This window comes from Heterostelium album, assembly GCF_000004825.1.
Source record: "Heterostelium album PN500 unplaced genomic scaffold PPL_scaffold9, whole genome shotgun sequence".
NCBI lineage: Eukaryota > Evosea > Eumycetozoa > Acytosteliales > Acytosteliaceae > Heterostelium > Heterostelium album.
This window is the reverse complement of record NW_008805071.1, coordinates 1476566-1493682: the sequence shown is the minus strand read 5'-3', so window position 1 is coordinate 1493682 and position 17117 is coordinate 1476566. Positions and strand designations below refer to the sequence as shown.

At 33.1% G+C, this 17117-nt stretch overlaps 6 protein-coding genes across 6 annotated transcripts; 3 read left to right on the top strand and 3 right to left on the bottom strand.

The window, feature by feature from the left end:
- Nucleotides 1-162: 162 nt before the first annotated feature.
- PPL_09106 (uncharacterized protein) lies at nucleotides 163-2227 on the top strand (the record flags this gene model as incomplete). Its single annotated transcript, XM_020579903.1, has 3 exons — nucleotides 163-607; nucleotides 688-762; nucleotides 855-2227. 3 exons carry the CDS (start codon nucleotides 163-165, stop codon nucleotides 2225-2227), a joined length of 1893 nt encoding a protein of 630 aa, XP_020430578.1.
- Nucleotides 2228-2446: 219 nt separating this feature from the next.
- Nucleotides 2447-2524, top strand: PPL_09105 (uncharacterized protein; the record flags this gene model as incomplete). The annotated part of the gene is made up of 1 exon (XM_077398167.1): nucleotides 2447-2524. One exon carries the CDS (start codon nucleotides 2447-2449, stop codon nucleotides 2522-2524), a length of 78 nt encoding a protein of 25 aa, XP_077254267.1.
- Nucleotides 2525-2590: 66 nt separating this feature from the next.
- On the bottom strand, nucleotides 2591-3010 carry PPL_09104 (uncharacterized protein; the record flags this gene model as incomplete). Its single annotated transcript, XM_020579902.1, has 1 exon — nucleotides 2591-3010. One exon carries the CDS (start codon nucleotides 3008-3010, stop codon nucleotides 2591-2593), a length of 420 nt encoding a protein of 139 aa, XP_020430577.1.
- Nucleotides 3011-3817: 807 nt separating this feature from the next.
- taf1 (putative protein serine/threonine kinase) lies at nucleotides 3818-9388 on the top strand (the record flags this gene model as incomplete). The annotated part of the gene is made up of 5 exons (XM_020579901.1): nucleotides 3818-3922; nucleotides 4018-8700; nucleotides 8758-8850; nucleotides 8952-9110; nucleotides 9173-9388. The coding sequence occupies 5 exons, from the start codon at nucleotides 3818-3820 to the stop codon at nucleotides 9386-9388; spliced, it is 5256 nt and encodes a 1751-aa protein (XP_020430576.1).
- A 187-nt stretch (nucleotides 9389-9575) lies between these two features.
- On the bottom strand, nucleotides 9576-12754 carry PPL_09102 (putative mitochondrial import inner membrane translocase subunit 50; the record flags this gene model as incomplete). Its single annotated transcript, XM_020579900.1, has 11 exons — nucleotides 9576-9965; nucleotides 10033-10134; nucleotides 10207-10326; nucleotides 10393-10541; nucleotides 10656-10952; nucleotides 11045-11081; nucleotides 11586-11681; nucleotides 11710-11874; nucleotides 11975-12144; nucleotides 12234-12498; nucleotides 12710-12754. The coding sequence occupies 11 exons, from the start codon at nucleotides 12752-12754 to the stop codon at nucleotides 9576-9578; spliced, it is 1836 nt and encodes a 611-aa protein (XP_020430575.1).
- A 205-nt stretch (nucleotides 12755-12959) lies between these two features.
- Nucleotides 12960-16818, bottom strand: PPL_09101 (CXXC motif containing zinc binding protein; the record flags this gene model as incomplete). The annotated part of the gene is made up of 8 exons (XM_020579899.1): nucleotides 12960-13003; nucleotides 13156-13663; nucleotides 13756-13880; nucleotides 13986-14801; nucleotides 15914-15957; nucleotides 16095-16150; nucleotides 16326-16471; nucleotides 16635-16818. 8 exons carry the CDS (start codon nucleotides 16816-16818, stop codon nucleotides 12960-12962), a joined length of 1923 nt encoding a protein of 640 aa, XP_020430574.1.
- Between the last annotated feature and the right edge of the window lie 299 nt (nucleotides 16819-17117).

The window sequence follows — 17117 nt, the reverse complement described above, 5'->3', positions numbered from 1 at the left end:
TAAAAAATGTAACGGATATTTTTTAATTGTTGAATTGACATTCTAGATTGATTGATCAATTGTTGTGTGTTTATTTATAAATTAATAATATTTCATTTTTATTTTATTTATTTTATTTTATAATTTACAAGTAGTGGACAATAAAAAAGAAGTTATTATATAATGCTACAAAAACAACAATATCTATCTTCATCATTGCTATCTTCATCACCGATTATCTTTTCAAGTTCAATTCCTTCTTTATCTACATTATGTATAGATAGATTGAATGAGATTTTATTGAATCAGAGTTGTAATTCAAATAGCAATAGTTATAGTGATAATAATGAAATATCAAGTAATAATAATAATAATAATAATAGTTTAAGGAAATTAGTTGATGGTTATTATCAAAATGAAAATATAGATGATAGTTTGCTATCTAGTGAACAAAGAAATATTAGAGTTAAGAGATACACTGATCTATTCGAAGTATTAGACCGCTCAAATGCAATCAATCTGAATACACTCTATCAATATTCAGTAGCATTACCTTTAGACTTTATAACTCATCTCGATTTCAAATCATCTCATGATTTAACCAACAATGTATTACATTCAATTAGTAGTAAGTGGAAATAAAAATAAATCAACAAACCAAACCATCAATCAATACAATTAACATAAACTAACATATTATTTTTACAGAAATTACAACAATACGTTCATTATCAATTGCAAATTGTAAAAGAATTGATCAATTTGGATTTCAAGCTTTAAAGAGTATGTTAATTAAATATTATTTGGTTTTATTTTAAGATTGTACAATTAATTGTATGTGAAATTTCTAGGTTTGCCAAAATTATTAGTTTTAGATGTTTCTGGAACCAATTTAGATAATGAATGTTTGATATCGGTAAAGGAAATGCCTAGAATCGAAATATTGAATATCAGTGGATTGAAAGATATCTCTGATATAGCGTTGGTACATCTGTCGGCTTGTACAACACTGACTAAACTCATTGCAAAATCAACACCACTCACCGACGATTCGTTACTCTTCACCTCCAACTACATCAATAATTCACATAGAAGAGCTGGATTTGTCTCTTTACACACACTCATACTCTCTGACACGTTAATAACCGATCGTGGACTACCATACCTCCTTGATTTACCTGTCATTTCACACATCGATCTAAACAACACAAAATGTACATACATCGAGCTATCGAAACTATCACAACAATTTAACAACAAAATTAACAATAACAACAACAACAATAATAGCAACAAGTTAAAGGCAAAAAAGAATAATAATAATAATAATAATAATAATAGTATATATCAATCATATCAATTGGATATTAAAAGAAATGTAAATGGACAATCATTGAGAGAACCAGATTTGGTCATGGAGAATAACCAACAGTGGCCAATTGAGAGAATCAAAGACTATCTGTTGAGTTTGAATAGTAGTAATACAAGTCCATTGGATAGCAGTAGTAATAGTATTCTATCATTATTGAATCAATCTTGTGAATCAATAGAATCCGATTCATTTAATAATAGTAGTTGTATAAGCAGTAGTGTTAGTTTGTTAAACTCTAGCTTTGAAATCGATTCCAGTCTATATCTACCTGTGATGGAGGAGTCCGATACACCCAAAGGCTTACTCGGAATCAAAGTGTTTAAAGATCCATTCTCAAACTCTCCAACCAAAAGACATCCTGGAATGATTGGTAATATCAACATATCATTATCATCACCAACACAAACACATCCTTCCATCAACTATAAACAGCATCAACATCAACATCAACAACAACAACAAACAGTTCCATCATTATTTTCAACACCAAAGAAGAATCGTATTAACAAAAAGAAGATAAACAATAACAAAAATGATAATGATATTGAAGATGAAGATGACTGTGATGATCTATTGGCACCTTCGACACCGGTTACACCTACAAAGCTAATGTCAACGCCGATGACACCAATCAACTATGTATATAATCTTTTGAAATCACCGAAACGCACCACTACATTGTCGTCACCTATCTACTCACCGAAATCCAATAAGAAACGACAATATCATCATCATCATCAACAACATCACTACGATTTACAAGCTTCACCAATGACAACCAACCGATATCCAAAGTCACCATCGAAACACTCACCATCAAGACCAAAGAAACTTAAAGACGACAAAGAAGTTGTTCGTAATCTATTTAATCAATAACAAACAAATTGAAATAATAAATCAAATCTTATTTATTAAAATTTACATAATTTTAAATTATATTTGAGGTTACACATATTTATAACATGTCGTTTTTTAATTACATAACACTCTTTCATTGCATTGAATTGTATCCGATCGGCTTGTATAGATTGATTTAGAATACTTTTATGATTACATCTTTTGTTTAAACTTTTATATTATAATAAAAGTTATACAATGACAACTTTCAGTAGTTCAAATAGACGTTTCTCTGCATATGCAACAAATGCAGGTATCTCTTGTGATATATTATAACTTAGATATACTTGTGTTTTATATTTCATTACTTGTAAAGAATGTTAGTATATAAAAAATAACAAATTAAAATAATTTATAATAAATATACACAATACCTATTCTTTGTATGATTGATTTTGAATTTGAATCTTTACCAGTTGTCATTAATGTCGATACTGCAGGTGTATTATCCTTTAAATTTATAGTTGGTTTAACATTTGTAAATGATATGATAGGAAATGAAAGGAAACATACCATTGGTGTATTCATTGAGACAAGCAAGTCGTTTAGAGTAGCAGGTAGTGTAGCTTCACTGACCCATATGAAAATAGGACCTTTGTTTTGTTTGAATCGGTAGAACAGATAGTAGATCTGTGTCTCTTCGAAATGCTCTACAAACTTATCGATAGCGATACCACTGTTCTCAGCATCATCCTTTACTTTCAAATCTTTAATATTAACTGATTCCAATATATTTCTATTCTCAAATGATAAAGAATCCATTTTTATTTATTATATATATAAATAGATGATGATATGATTTTTGATCAAATTAAATTTGGATGACTAATAATATTAATAAATCCCATAATTTGCTTGTTTTAATAAATTATTTGAACAAGTTGATTTTTGTTTTTTTTTTAAAATTTTTTAATTAATTTTTTTTTTTTTTCAATTTTGATAGAAAAATAGTAAATGGGTTTATAACCAAATAAACAACTTAGATTAAACAAATTATATAGATATATATCGAATTCATATAATATATATTAATAAACAAGAATCTGTTTAATAAAAGAATAACAGTAACTTTTTGCTCCCCACCACCCTTTTTATTTTTTTAAAAAAAATTTTCAAATTTGATATTTTTTTTTTTTTTTTTTGAACTTTCAAATCTAATTTATTTTGGTGATTGTTTAGTGGATTGTAACAGAAACAAACAAGAGTCAGATTAGACTTGTTTAGATACGACTGAAACTAATCAACAAAAAAACAACTAAAACATTGATATCAATACAAAACAACAATTATAATCATAATAATATTACAATAACAACATAATAATAATAGTATATCAGTTTGTATCTACTTATATGTTAGTTGTCAAGTATAGGAGTGTATAGTTTGTTTAGTTGATTGGTTCTCTAGATCTATCTGTCTAGTTGTCTATCTATCTATACATTATTATTGTTATATATATCTTCTTAATTGGTTAAGGTAAAGTATATATATATTAACTAAACAACTACTTATTAATAATAGTTAGAAACTAACATACATCATATATCATACATTTAGATAGATTATATAATGGCGAAAGATAAAGAAAAGAAAGGAAACTATTCTGGTTTATTCTTTGGTAATATCACAAAAGATGGTGAATTAGATTTAGAAGAAGATGGTTTCTTTGATAAGGTAATGAATTATACATGATCTTCTAAAGAAGAGTTACTTTATTTACTTACTTACTTACTTATTGTTTTTGATTGATGTATTACATTACTCTGTAGCAATTGAAAGATGATCTCGATACATTCACAAAGAAAGGATCGTATTTGAATATAAAGAGTTTGGGTGTCGATGCCGATGACCAGAAGGGTGGTGCTGGTGCCGACGAGCAGTTGGTTAGCACCGGCGGTAGCAGCAGGTCGTCGAGTGCCGTCGACTTTGAGGATATCGATGAGTTGGCCGACGACATCAACTCGATCGAGAATGAAATCAACAAGCGTAATGCAGATAAACTAGCGAAACAAGCTGAAGAGAATATAGCAAAGTTGGCACAACGATTGAAAGCCAATGCAACAACAACAACAACGCTGCCGCCATCACTAACGCCATTCAGACAACCATCGCTGTTTCAACCTCCGACTACAACGACAACGACGATCGCAAAGAAAAAAATAGAAGATGATTTCGATTTCGATGAGGAAGAGGAAACATCGGCAACATCAGCACCACCGAAATCATCGATGATGACAACAACAACTACTACTTCAACAACAACAGCAGCGGCAGTATTGAAAGTTGGTATAGTTTCACCACCCGCATTCGGGGCAGTTTCACCATCTGCAACATCATCATACAAACCAATTATAGTTAAAAAAGAGGAGTCAGTTCATTTAGAGGAAACAAGTTCAATAGATAGAGTAAAAGAAATAGCCAGTGATGAAGATGAAGCAGAAGAAGAAGACGACGACGATCATATGCAATTAGATGATACGAATAAAACAACAGTTACAAAAACATCAACAACTACAACATCAACAACAGCAACTACATTAGATAAACAATTACAACAACAACAACAACAAAAGAAAAAGATATCACCAAAGAAATTTAAATCAACAGTACCAGCGGTTTTGGAAGCTGTTAAATCTATATTGGAACGTCCAGAAGATTTCACAACGGAGAATGTAGAGTTTAAAACTTTTTGTTCTGGTAATACGTTGGACGGTGGCGCAATCTTTAAGTTCTCTAATCTTTTCGCACCGAAAATGCCAATGAATTGGCGACGTAGAGCGAAGCGACACAAGGCAACTCCAGCCGTTCAGATAACAGAGGATTTGTTGGAGCCAGACGAACAGACGGCATTCAATACTACACTGTCTTCGCAAGCCAGTGGTTTGCCGGCCGGCGCAATCGATGGCTCGGAACAGGGTACGATCGGTCCCGACGGCAAACTCATTGCGCTGTCATCGTCGGCAGTGAGTTCACCCATATTGAAATCGGTGGATGACCAACGCAAAGACTGTATGGTTCTGCTGCTTCACAACCAGAAACTACAACAACAGCTACAGGACGATGAGAATCTATTCGAACCACTGCGCGATCGACCCGATGAAATCTATGTCGACAGCTTCTCTGCTGTGCCTGACGAGTTGTATCAACCGCTCTCTCAACTGGATTGGGAGGATCAAATCATTTGGGAACCAAAGGAAACCGAGGAGGACGACGATCCTCTGCTACGAGCGAAACGACAAACACAATCCAATTTACCACCGACTTTTCTGAGTGCAAGTGTACAGATTGACAGAGAACTGGACGAGCCTAGTGCTGGTGCCGTTGCTGCTGTTGGCGAACCGGACCAGGCTGCTGGCGTTGTTGGCGCGAAGCGAAAGCGTTGGGGTGAATTAGAGGACTATACTTATTATCCATTGAAACTGACGACCGACCAACAGAAACAGCAGTATCAACAACAACAGAAAGAACAAAACAAGCTGGATGAAACACAGGTTGAGTTCAAGTCAACGATAAAAGATCAATGGTCGCTGTTTCCGCTGCACAATTCAGAGTTGGAAGCGGGTGACTGGATAAATGATATCGTTTGGGATGAATCGGCACCGAATTACAAGCCAAAAATAAGTTGTCTGATATTGGATTTGAATGATAGGAATATGTTGTTCGAAGAGCACATCATTAGGAAGACGGACGCACACGAACCTGACCAGGTGACTTCCAGCAAGAAGGGCAAGTCCAAGAAGAAGCAAGCCGCTGCCAATGCACTGGCATCGGCCGATGCCAACGCCGCCAATCTCGCAGCACAACAGCTACTAGGTATCAACGATAAATTCAATCTTTCCAACGATAAATTCTACAAGACTCTTGGAAAGGGCAGAGTACGTCAACAGTCTGGAAAAATGTCGATTCAACACTCACTGCCTGCCATCAAATTGTCGTTGGTTAAAACACATCTCTCGATTGAGGATCTCACTCATATGCATCGTCCAGTCATTGCTTTCCAAGCTGGACATCAATTCCGAATTGCTCTCTACAATAAAGATCGTCCAGACGACAAGCCAAAACAGCGTGGATCGAACCGTGCCGATCCAATGAAACACAAGCTCGACTTGTCTGCGCGTGAAGGTCGTGTCATCTTTGTGGAATACATGGAACAGAATCCACCATTGCTCAGCAACGTGGGTATGGCAACACGCGTTCGTAATTACTATCGTAGGAAGAATTCAGACGACGACCAATTCCTGACGTTTGACGACGGTGAAACTGTGATGCTCGACCACAACGATGAGTCGCCATTCCTCGGAGAAATCAATCCCGGTGTTCCCATACAATCAATGGTCAACAATCTCTACAAGGCACCGATTGCTAAGCACAATCCAAACCCAACCGATTTCCTTCTGATTCGTTCGCGTGACGGAAAGAAATGGTATATTCGTGAGATGGGAACGATGTATACGGCCGGTCAGATGATGCCAGAGATTGAAGTTCCCGCGCCAAACAGCAGGAGCGCCAATATGTTTGTAAAGTCACGTCTCCAAGCTTACATCTACCGTTTATTCCTAAAGAAATCAAATATTCAACGACGATTGAAGATATCCGATGTTTGTACAGCTTTTCCAGGTCAGTCGGAAACATCGATTCGTAAGCGTCTCAAAGATTGCTCTGACTTCCAGCGTGGTGGTGACGACAGTGGTTGGTGGACGGTAAAAGACAACTTCCCACTGCCGACCGAAGAGGAACTCCAAAAGTTGGTGACTCCCGAAGTTGTTTGTGCCTACGAAGCTATGTTGTCAGGACTCCAGAGAATCCAGGATTCCGGTATCATTCACTTTACCAATGCCGGTACCATTCCTACGATGCTCAGTAATCTCGATGAGAACGAACCACTGAGGAAGAAATGCAAACCGGTGGAAGACGAACTCAATCAGACTCCATGGAATCTGAGTGCCAGTTTTGTCAGTGCCATGCAAGGTAAGGGTAAACTCCAGCTAATTGGCGACGATCCACGAGGTGAGATGTTTAGCTTTTTGAAGATGCCACAGAAAGTTGTCAATCAGAAACAAAAGGCAATTAAACAAGCACTCCAAAAGAACCAGGTCACTGGTACCGATGCAGATTTGAGAAAGTTGTCGTTGAAGGAGTCAAAGATTGTGTTGTTGCAGCTCGGTGTCACTGAGGAGGTCATTAACAATCTCACAAGATGGCAGCGAATTGCGCTAGTTCGTAAGAAATCTTCGGAGGCAGCACTTACCAATGGAACCGATGGATCTATGACCAAGTTTGCTAGAGGTTCGAGATACTCGTTGGATCACCAGCAACTTCAGTACAAGGAGCAATGTCAAGAGATCTTTGAGAATCAGATGAAGGCAATCGGTGGCGATGGAGAAGATGAAGCTGATTTGGATCAGGATTTGGAGGATCTCCAGAAGGATCTGGAAGAGACATTGTTTGCCGACCAGCAATCATCGCGAAAGTCTGGCAAGGTAGACATGTTTGGCAGAAGAATCGAAGATGAAGACGAAGACGAGGAGGAACGTGAGGAATTTAATAAATTGATGGATGAAATGACCAGTAATCCACCTTCACCCAGTAGCAAATCTACGACAACCACAACAACGACGACCACCACCACTTCAACCTCTGACAAAAACACACAGGAACCAGCCACTCCAATGTCCACCACACACGATAGCAGTGGCGATGAATCAGAGATGTCATATATGGATGCCAATGCCGATGTCGAATTTGTCAAGCGTGTTACACTCTTCCCCAAACCAGACGGTAGTATCTATCGTAGAATTGAAATCATTCGTGATCCAGCGTTGATTAAGGAGTACAAGAAACGTCGCGATGAGAAGCGAAAGGCAAGTGGCGCACTCGATGAAGAGGAAATGAAACGTCAGAGACGTAAACTCCAAGAGAAACTACGTCGTCTCAAACGTTCCGAGTCAGGCCCAACCACCAATATGCCTGGCAAACCATCGACACCAGGACAATCGCCAATGGTCGATTACAGTGGCCACCACCAACAACCGATCATTGGATTCAGTGGTGGTAACATTCCGATTCGTTCCAGTTTATCTGAACAGCCCTCTATCGTTTCGAGTCCATCGCCAGTGCTACTACCAAAGATTAAGATTCCATCAAACATGGTGAGAAGCAGTATGGATAGCATGCACTTTGAAGAACCTCAGAGTCCAGTACCAAGTCCAAGTCCAAGCACACTTTCACAATCTGGTTCGATCATTGTTCGTATCAAGAAGGAGGATCTCCCACCCATCTCCAAAAAGAGAGAACGTGAAAAGAGTAAAAATGATCTTATGGATGACTACATCGACCAGCCAATTCGTACCTCCCAAAGAAGAACAAGAGTTAGAAAAGATGGTAGTGGTGCTGAAGTTGAACTATCAAATATCTTTGAAAAGATTATTGAGAAATTAAGAAATATGGATGAAGTAAGTTAATTTAAATTTATTAATGTATTTTAGCTAATTTTTTTATTTATTTTATAGTTTGTTGCATTTAGAATTAAAGTTACTCCAAAAATTGCGCCCGATTATCATTTGGTTATTAAAAATCCAATTGATTTGACAACAATGAGAGATGTAAATACAAACAAATCCTTAAATTGAATTTACTGGAAAAACTATTGATGACTAATGCCAACTTTTCTTTTTTTTTTGCAAAAAAAATTTTATTAATATAGCGTGCAAGACATTGGGAATATAAAACAAAGAATCAATTTTTGGATGCTATCAAACTGATGCGTTCTAATTGTTTTGAATACAATGAAAAGAGAAATCCTCATTTACTCCCGATTGCTGATAAAATGTTAAGAGAAACTGAAATATCATTACAAGAATATGTATGTGTAATTAACAACTGATCAAACATATGAATGATTTATTAATATTTATAAAACAACAGGCCTCACAAATCGAAACATTAGAAAGATCAATTTCACAATCTAAATTCACAGAGTCTAATCCACCAACACCTATTTCCAATCCTGCCACACCCAGTAGTCCACCTATGCATTTCAGTGTTGATTCGCCTTTCTTCCCACCAGTATCATCCTCTAAACACGAAGACGAGGAAGTTGATATAGTATCGCTCTCTGGTGTTTCTCCATCAACCCATTAGAGATAACAACCAAACAACATGACCAACCCACATCAACAACAACAATAATATATTATTTATAAAGTATACCGACACACAAAAGAATTAATTTAATAAATTTAATTATGTACAAATAATAATAAGCAGCAGATGACCAAGTATTTGCAGTTTAAGAAGTTATTCAGTATTTATTGATTTAAAATGATTTTTACTTTTTCTTTTGAGAGGTTGGTTTTGGTGGTGCATTGGTGGCCAAGTACTCATCGATTTTCGATGCCATATCCTTTGATTGATCTTGGAGAACTGCAATCTCTGATCTGACATCGTTGACCTTCTTTGAACCAATGTCGGTAAGGACTGGTAATAATTTAATCAAAGTGGAATCTTTTTGGTTTGGTTTGAATTTTCCAACATTGATGACATTGTTGTGATCATAAGTTGGAGCGCTCTCAATGAAAATAACCTTGTTTCCTTCTCTATTTACTTTCTTCATGTTCTGAGTGAACTTTCCTTTTTCCTTGAGACCAGAGTCAAAGAAGAGTTGACCTGAAAAATATGAATTGATTGGATCCAACTTGAAGATGATTTGTTCAGCTCTCTGTAAAAAAAATAAACGATATTAGCAAGAGCGGTTTAACTCTTTAGTTTTCGGCAACTATACTTACTGGTTGTTGGAAATCTGGTGAGTATAAATAGATCTCATAATATGGAAGGAGATGAGTTAGGAAGTAATCCAAACCAGCTCTCTTGTAAACAGCTGGGTGTTTCTATGAAATTGTTCAATATGAATATTAGTAGGTGTTGCTTTAAGATTGCCAATAATATATCGAATTACTTACATCTTTTTGTGAAACTTCAGAGATAGCATTGATATCAATGATAAGAGTGAATTCTTTTCCACCCATATTCTTTGGGAGTGGTGGTGGCAAGACTGGATGAATTTCAGCTGGTCCAAAAATCTAAAGTTTTTGAATTAGTACTTTATTATTTTTAGTCCTTAGAAAGCGCTTTCTATTTATAATTACCATTTCGAACATTGGATACTCTCTAAGATTATTGAAAAGGTTATCAAAGAATTCTCTGAATGGCTCTGCAAAGTTGGTGAGAATGGTTCTTTCGGCGCTAGACAATTGATATCTTTCGTCATCAGTAATATTCTTCTTGTATTGGTACACTAAAATAATAATAAGAGATAGTAGGTATAATATTGATTAATTAACCATGTGTTTACATTCTTAGTGATAGATCGATCGATCTATCTATCTATCTATCTATTTCATAATCATACATAAATAACCAGTTGTTGTACAAATGATAGTTGTACCCATGACAGTTGCAGTGATTGAAGACAAGATACCCTTTGCCTTGTGGAATCCTTTTTGTTGCTCTTGCTTGTTACTATTGCTATTTCCTGTATTATCGTTGGTGTTCTTTTCAGAATTGCTGTTGTTGGTAGATTGTTGTTGTTGTTGTTGATTACCAGCATTTGATTTATCTGATGAAAATGATCTGTAACCCAAATTGGATGCCATAAATGGTCTGTTTGAGAACATAGTCATTCTAGATGCCTTTGACATCATTGATGCTATTCAATTCATATATTGATATTAATAGAATGATCATTTTGTTAGTCTATTAAAATCGATACAAATAACTATTATTAAAAAGAAAACATACCAGATCTTGAGAACATCATCTTATTTTCTTCTTTTCTCTAAATCAATATATTTGTTGATCTACACAACCAAAAAACGAACTGAAATAAAAGTATGTAAAAGAGCAATCAAAAAAAATACATAAAAACTAAAAAAATCGATGACTAATAATTATTTTTTTTTTTATTTTTTTTATTTTTGTTTCATTGTATTTCATATGGTGAAGTGCTAATAAACAAACATTGAAGTAAAATTGAATAAGTCCAAAATATTTATCATATGATATTATTTATATATATTTATTATTAACATCTAAGTTCAAGTTAATGTTATTAGTAGTATTCAAAAATGTTTGAAGATTGAAAAGTAGATATAAAAGTAGATATAATATTATAACAAATAATAATGATAATAAAATCATATAATTTAATTTATTTGGAAATGTTTACAAGAAAAACATTATTATTTTCTTTTTTCTTATTTTTTTTTTTTTTATCTTTCGATTGTTAAAGAGTTGGTTTGTATATTATATTATATTATATTGTCTTTGTCTCCAAACAAACATTTGGTCGATCGGGTATTGATTTAAGTTTGAAATGATTTGATTTTGATTGAGTATGAGTATGAAATGTATTTAATTTAAATTTTTGATTATTTTTCTTTGTTTAATTAATTATAAACTTAAACATCATAACCAGAAAGATAGTGTGATCCTTTACGATTGGATCTGTTGAAACCATCGTATCTAGTAACGTGTGGGCAATATCCAATGAAATAATCTTTCATAATAACCCAAGCATTTGATGTCATTGGTGATCTGTCGAATATAGTAGATGAATCTCTACCGGCATGCTATATAGTATTTACCACAAGAAAAGTAAATAAATCGTTGTTAGTCAATGTTGATCATAATTCAACAACAAAGAGTAATCGTTAATAACAAATAACCTACAGCTAAAATTACATCACCACCTGGGTGAGAGTCAACGTATGAGGTAACATTGTAAACTTTACCATGTACAATAATCCAACAATCCTCTCTCTTGTTGTGTCTGGCGACCTCTTCGAGTGTGAACTGTGGTAATGTTTCGTCTACCAATTGTGAGTATGGGTATCCTGGGTCTATATAATATATGAAATGATAAATGATTAGTTATCGTTCTTTTCTTTTTCTTTTCTTTTTTAAAAACAAAACAAAGTGAAGAACATACGATCATCTCTTAATACATATGTATCTGGGTTCTCTAACATCCAAGTTTGTGGGTCAACTGGTTCTTCGTGTTCATGTTCGTGATCGTCGTGCTCATCGTGTTCATCGTGGTCGTGATCGTCATGTTCGTTGTGATGAGCTGGTGTCTTTGGTGCTGCTGATCCGAATAATCTACATCCAACACTGTTATTGTTCATCATCATAATATATGATCTGTTAATAGTAACATTCTTGTTGACAACAAAGTTTGATTTCTTTTGCAAAAGCTAAAAATTATTGTTATTAAAGGTAGATAATAAATTGATTAATAAGCGGTTCTATATGTATTAAATAAAGCATATATCTATTTCTCTATATATTCTATTTAGCTATCGTGATTGATTGATCAACACCAATTGATTCAAAGATCATTTGATATATCAACCAACAAACTACACTTCATTCACCTGTTTTTTTTTTTTGATCAATGATTCATACATTTGCAGAAGATACAACAAATCTTGATAATGATCTACCAAACATGCTTGATCCTGTATTGATTGATTGTAATAAAGTAATAAATTAAAAAATATAAAAAAAAAAAAATAAAACAATGAAAAAAATAATAAAAAGGAAAAAAAATACAAAAAAAATAATTTTTGATCATTTTTCATGATCTGTGCACTCTCATAACGAAAAAAAAAAAAAGACAAAAAAAAATAGAAAAAGAATTGCAAAAGTTTTTAGTTTAGATGTTTTGATGATTGTTCATAGCCATTTGATGAAGGAAAGCTATGGTATGATAAGTTTATTAAAGGAAACAAAGGAGATTGCCTATAAATTAGTTAAATCTCAGTGAATATGGTTCATCAGGGAATGAGAGCACCCTCGACGTCCACATGTCTTCCGATTTGGATAGGGATTTTGCCAACTCGGACATTTACACTTGTCTATTTTACATGGATAGAATTTATCCATTTCGAATGGATAATTCAGAAAATTATAAATATTATTATTATTAATGTTGCTATTATTATTGTTATTGTTGTTGTGATGAGAAATATTAGAGGAAATGCCGATACTTGATGATGAAGTTGAAGATGAAAGTAGAGGAGATGGTGTATTACTTGGAGACCTCCAATACTGAGAGGTCGATGATGTTGTTGCTGTCGTTGACTGCATCAACTGTTGTTGCTTCGGTGTAGATATGGTGGACGATGAACTATTATAGGGGTGCAGCTCAATGATTTGCTCTTCATTATTTAAACTATTGAATTCGAGTAGAGATGCACTACTATTACTATTGCTACCATTGGAATGCGAATGGTTGTTGGTATTATTGTTATTCAAACCACCACCATTGCCACTGTTTGTACTTCCGCCATACGGTGAATGCGGGTCACCATTTCTTAAGCCTCCAATATACAATGAATGATTATAAAGTCTCAGTTTCTTGGTCAAAAAAATAAAAACGCAATGTTAGTAAATTTGCAAAAAAATTCAGCACACATTTTTTTTTTCGTTGCAAGATCTAAAATACTTACATCGTTTGTCAGTTCGATTTCTCTTTGTTTTTCTTCAAGTTTCTTTTTCAATTTCTTATTTTTAGTCTTTAAATATTGATTCTCTATTTCTATGTCATGTAATACTCTTTTGTCACCGATCGGCACTGGGGATGGTTGTTGATAATGCAAATTGAGTTGTTGGTGATGTTAATATTATTAATTTAGTAAAGTTTGGTGATCTATATGAATTTTAAATAAAACACACTTACCAGAGATATCTATATGAAAATGGGTACCAGAAGGGAACCTCAAATCATTATTATTATTATTATTTACTAGTGATAAAACTGGATCTATTGGTATATTATTATTTGTATTACTGTTGTCGTCCTCTATGTAAAATAAATTTATCAGATATGAAGGTGATGTTAAGCAAAGTATTTCGTTGATTCTATCTTTTAAATCCAAGAAATCATTGAGACCTTCCAGTGAAACTTTAATTAAATATTGTTTATAATGTATATAATAATTAGATGAATTTGATATTTGATTATATGTTGTACTCTGGATATTGTTATTATGATTGTTATGATTATTATTATTATTATTATTATTATTATAGAAAAATTGGTTATAGTTTAAATGTGGGTGTGCATTGTTGTTGTTATTACTATGATGTTGATGAGATTGTTGTTGTTGCTGGAGTGTTTGAAGATGATGTTGATGATGATTTGTAGTGTTTGAAGCTGATGATGATGACGACAACAATGATGATGATGTTGACGATTTGTTTGTCATTGGTGATGACAGATGCAATGGAATCGAGTGTGAAGAATTATTTGACGAGGGTATAGGCGATATGGATATTATCGTTTGATAATTTGAGTTATTGCCAGCGACATTTGAGTTTGAATTGGAGTTGGAATTTGAATTAGAATTTGAGTCGGGAGAATCTGAATATTGATGCTGATGTTGATGATGTTGATGATGTTGGTGCTGGTGTTGGTGTTGATGGTTCTGTTGATGTTGATGTTGTTGTTTCTTAATTGTTGGTTTAATTAGACAATTAAGATCCATAACATCATCTTTTATGTTATTTAATAAAAAAATTCAAAGTATGGTAATCTTCCTTATTCATTCATTAAACCAAACCAAACCAGAACTGAAATTTCATGAGTTGAAAATTAAAAATAAAATAAAATAAAAATCGTTACTCTATCTCTCTGACTCTTTACACTTTTTTTAATCTATTATCTTTTTTTTGTTTTTTTGAAATAAATATAAAAAAAAATATTATAATTGAAATAATAACAACTTTTAAAGGTTGACAAACTAAACTTAACTAAACAAAACAAAACAAAATAAAACAAAACAAAAAAATCTAAAAATGAAAATAAAATAATAATTATATTATTACTAATAGTTTGAAACTAAACTATTGTTGTTAAAAAATAATAATTATTATTTATGTTTTTCTTTTTAGATGTGTATTGGGTCAATACAATATATTGTATTGTATTAATATTATTGTTGTTGTTGCTGTTGTTGTTTTTGTTTTTTTTTTCATTACACAATCAAACACACATCTTCGAAAGTTACCACCGCCTGTGTGAAATTGGTCACTTAACACATACCAACAACAACAATAAAACAACCCACACCACATCACAAAAAAAACAACAACGTTAAACAAGCTTTGGCTATGATTGGTGTTTTTTTTTTTCTAATTTTTTTTTTAAATCAATTTTCAATTGTTTCCCTCCCAAAAATAATTTCAAATTGGTGAAAAATCTAATGTTCGTCGACATTTGACACCACCAATTTTACAAAAAAAGATTTAGTGCTCCGCACTCTTGTATTATTGTATGTTGATTCATTAAGACAAACCAGGTTTCTAAAATTTTTTTTTATTTATTAGATTTATTTAATTTTAACAATTTCCGTCTGCAAATCTATAATGCCTGGTAGTGGTGTGGTAAATTTAAGTTGTTATTGTTGGTTATTGTTGTTGTTATTGTTTTATATAATATTTTTGTTTTGAAACGAAAATTAGTAGGCAATTTTGTGATTGTGGTGATGACCTCACCATCGTTTCATATTCTAATATTACGTTCCTCCTGCTCCTCCACAAACACCACACCCACCACACACACGCCCACAAACACACCAACTATTCTATTCTAAGTTTACTACTTACTCATTGAGACGGAGCTACGGTCGTCAAATTCACTCCAATCCTCTCTAAAAATATTTTTAGTTTATCATGAGGTCAGTAAATCATTAAATAATTTTGATAGGACGAAAAAATAAACTTTAAAATGATAACTCATTAATGAGTTTTCACACACAGCAACAACAACAACAACGGTAACACTTACTCTAAATCTACATTATGAAATTCTTTGCCTGATGACGATACAACAACCCAACAGTCCTGTATATTTTAATTAATTAGATATTAATTAAACAGCTTTGCAAACATACACGAGAGTTTGTTTCAACCTCTCCATCCACGAAAAAAAAAAAAAATCTAAACTTTCATCTAGATATCTATCTCTCACTGGTATGTTTTGATATCAAAATAGAATAGCTTAATGTGGTATACTTACTCTTGGATCAAACTCTTCTAATTCGACACCTCTACAGTCGAAATGGGCGACCACCATCTTCTCTTCACTATCACAGGTGCGTTCTTTCAAACCGTTCACATTCTCAATGACAACACTGTTTTCTCTACCACAATTCTTACATTTTACTGTTGTTTGTTTTGTTTTGTTTTGTTTTGTTTTGTTTTGTAAACCAATGACAATATGTTAATAATCTTTTTTTAGATTGTTTATATATGATGTAGTTGTTTGTCTATGTATATCTATACAACTTAAAATCCACTGACTACTTCAGTATACATGAATTCATACTTAAAAGATTGACTGTGTCTTTTCTTTGTTCTATTTGTTCTTCTGGATCGATACCGATATGGTTTTCGGTTAAAACTAAACAGTTTGAACACTTCAATTTGAAGAACCATATTTTGTGTGGCTCTGGATAGATATTTTGTACTTCTTCTGTCTCTGCAAAGATCTTTACTGCTAACTTTACCATTGTTATAATGTTTATACTTTATATATTTACTATAATTATACTTTGAAAATGTGAAAAATGAAGATGAATTTAAATAATTTGTTGTCAGCTTTTTTTTAAAAACACTTTGAATGTTTTTGTGAAAATTAATTGATTTTCATGTTTTTTCTAAACCAATTCTCTTTGGAATTGTAAAGCTTGAACAAAGACGATTAACCGTAACTGAGTCATTAAGAAACTTTGATTTTAAAGATGTTAACAATAATGAGCCTCATGAGGTAAAGTTAACAAATTTAAAGTTAAAACAATGCGACCGATCT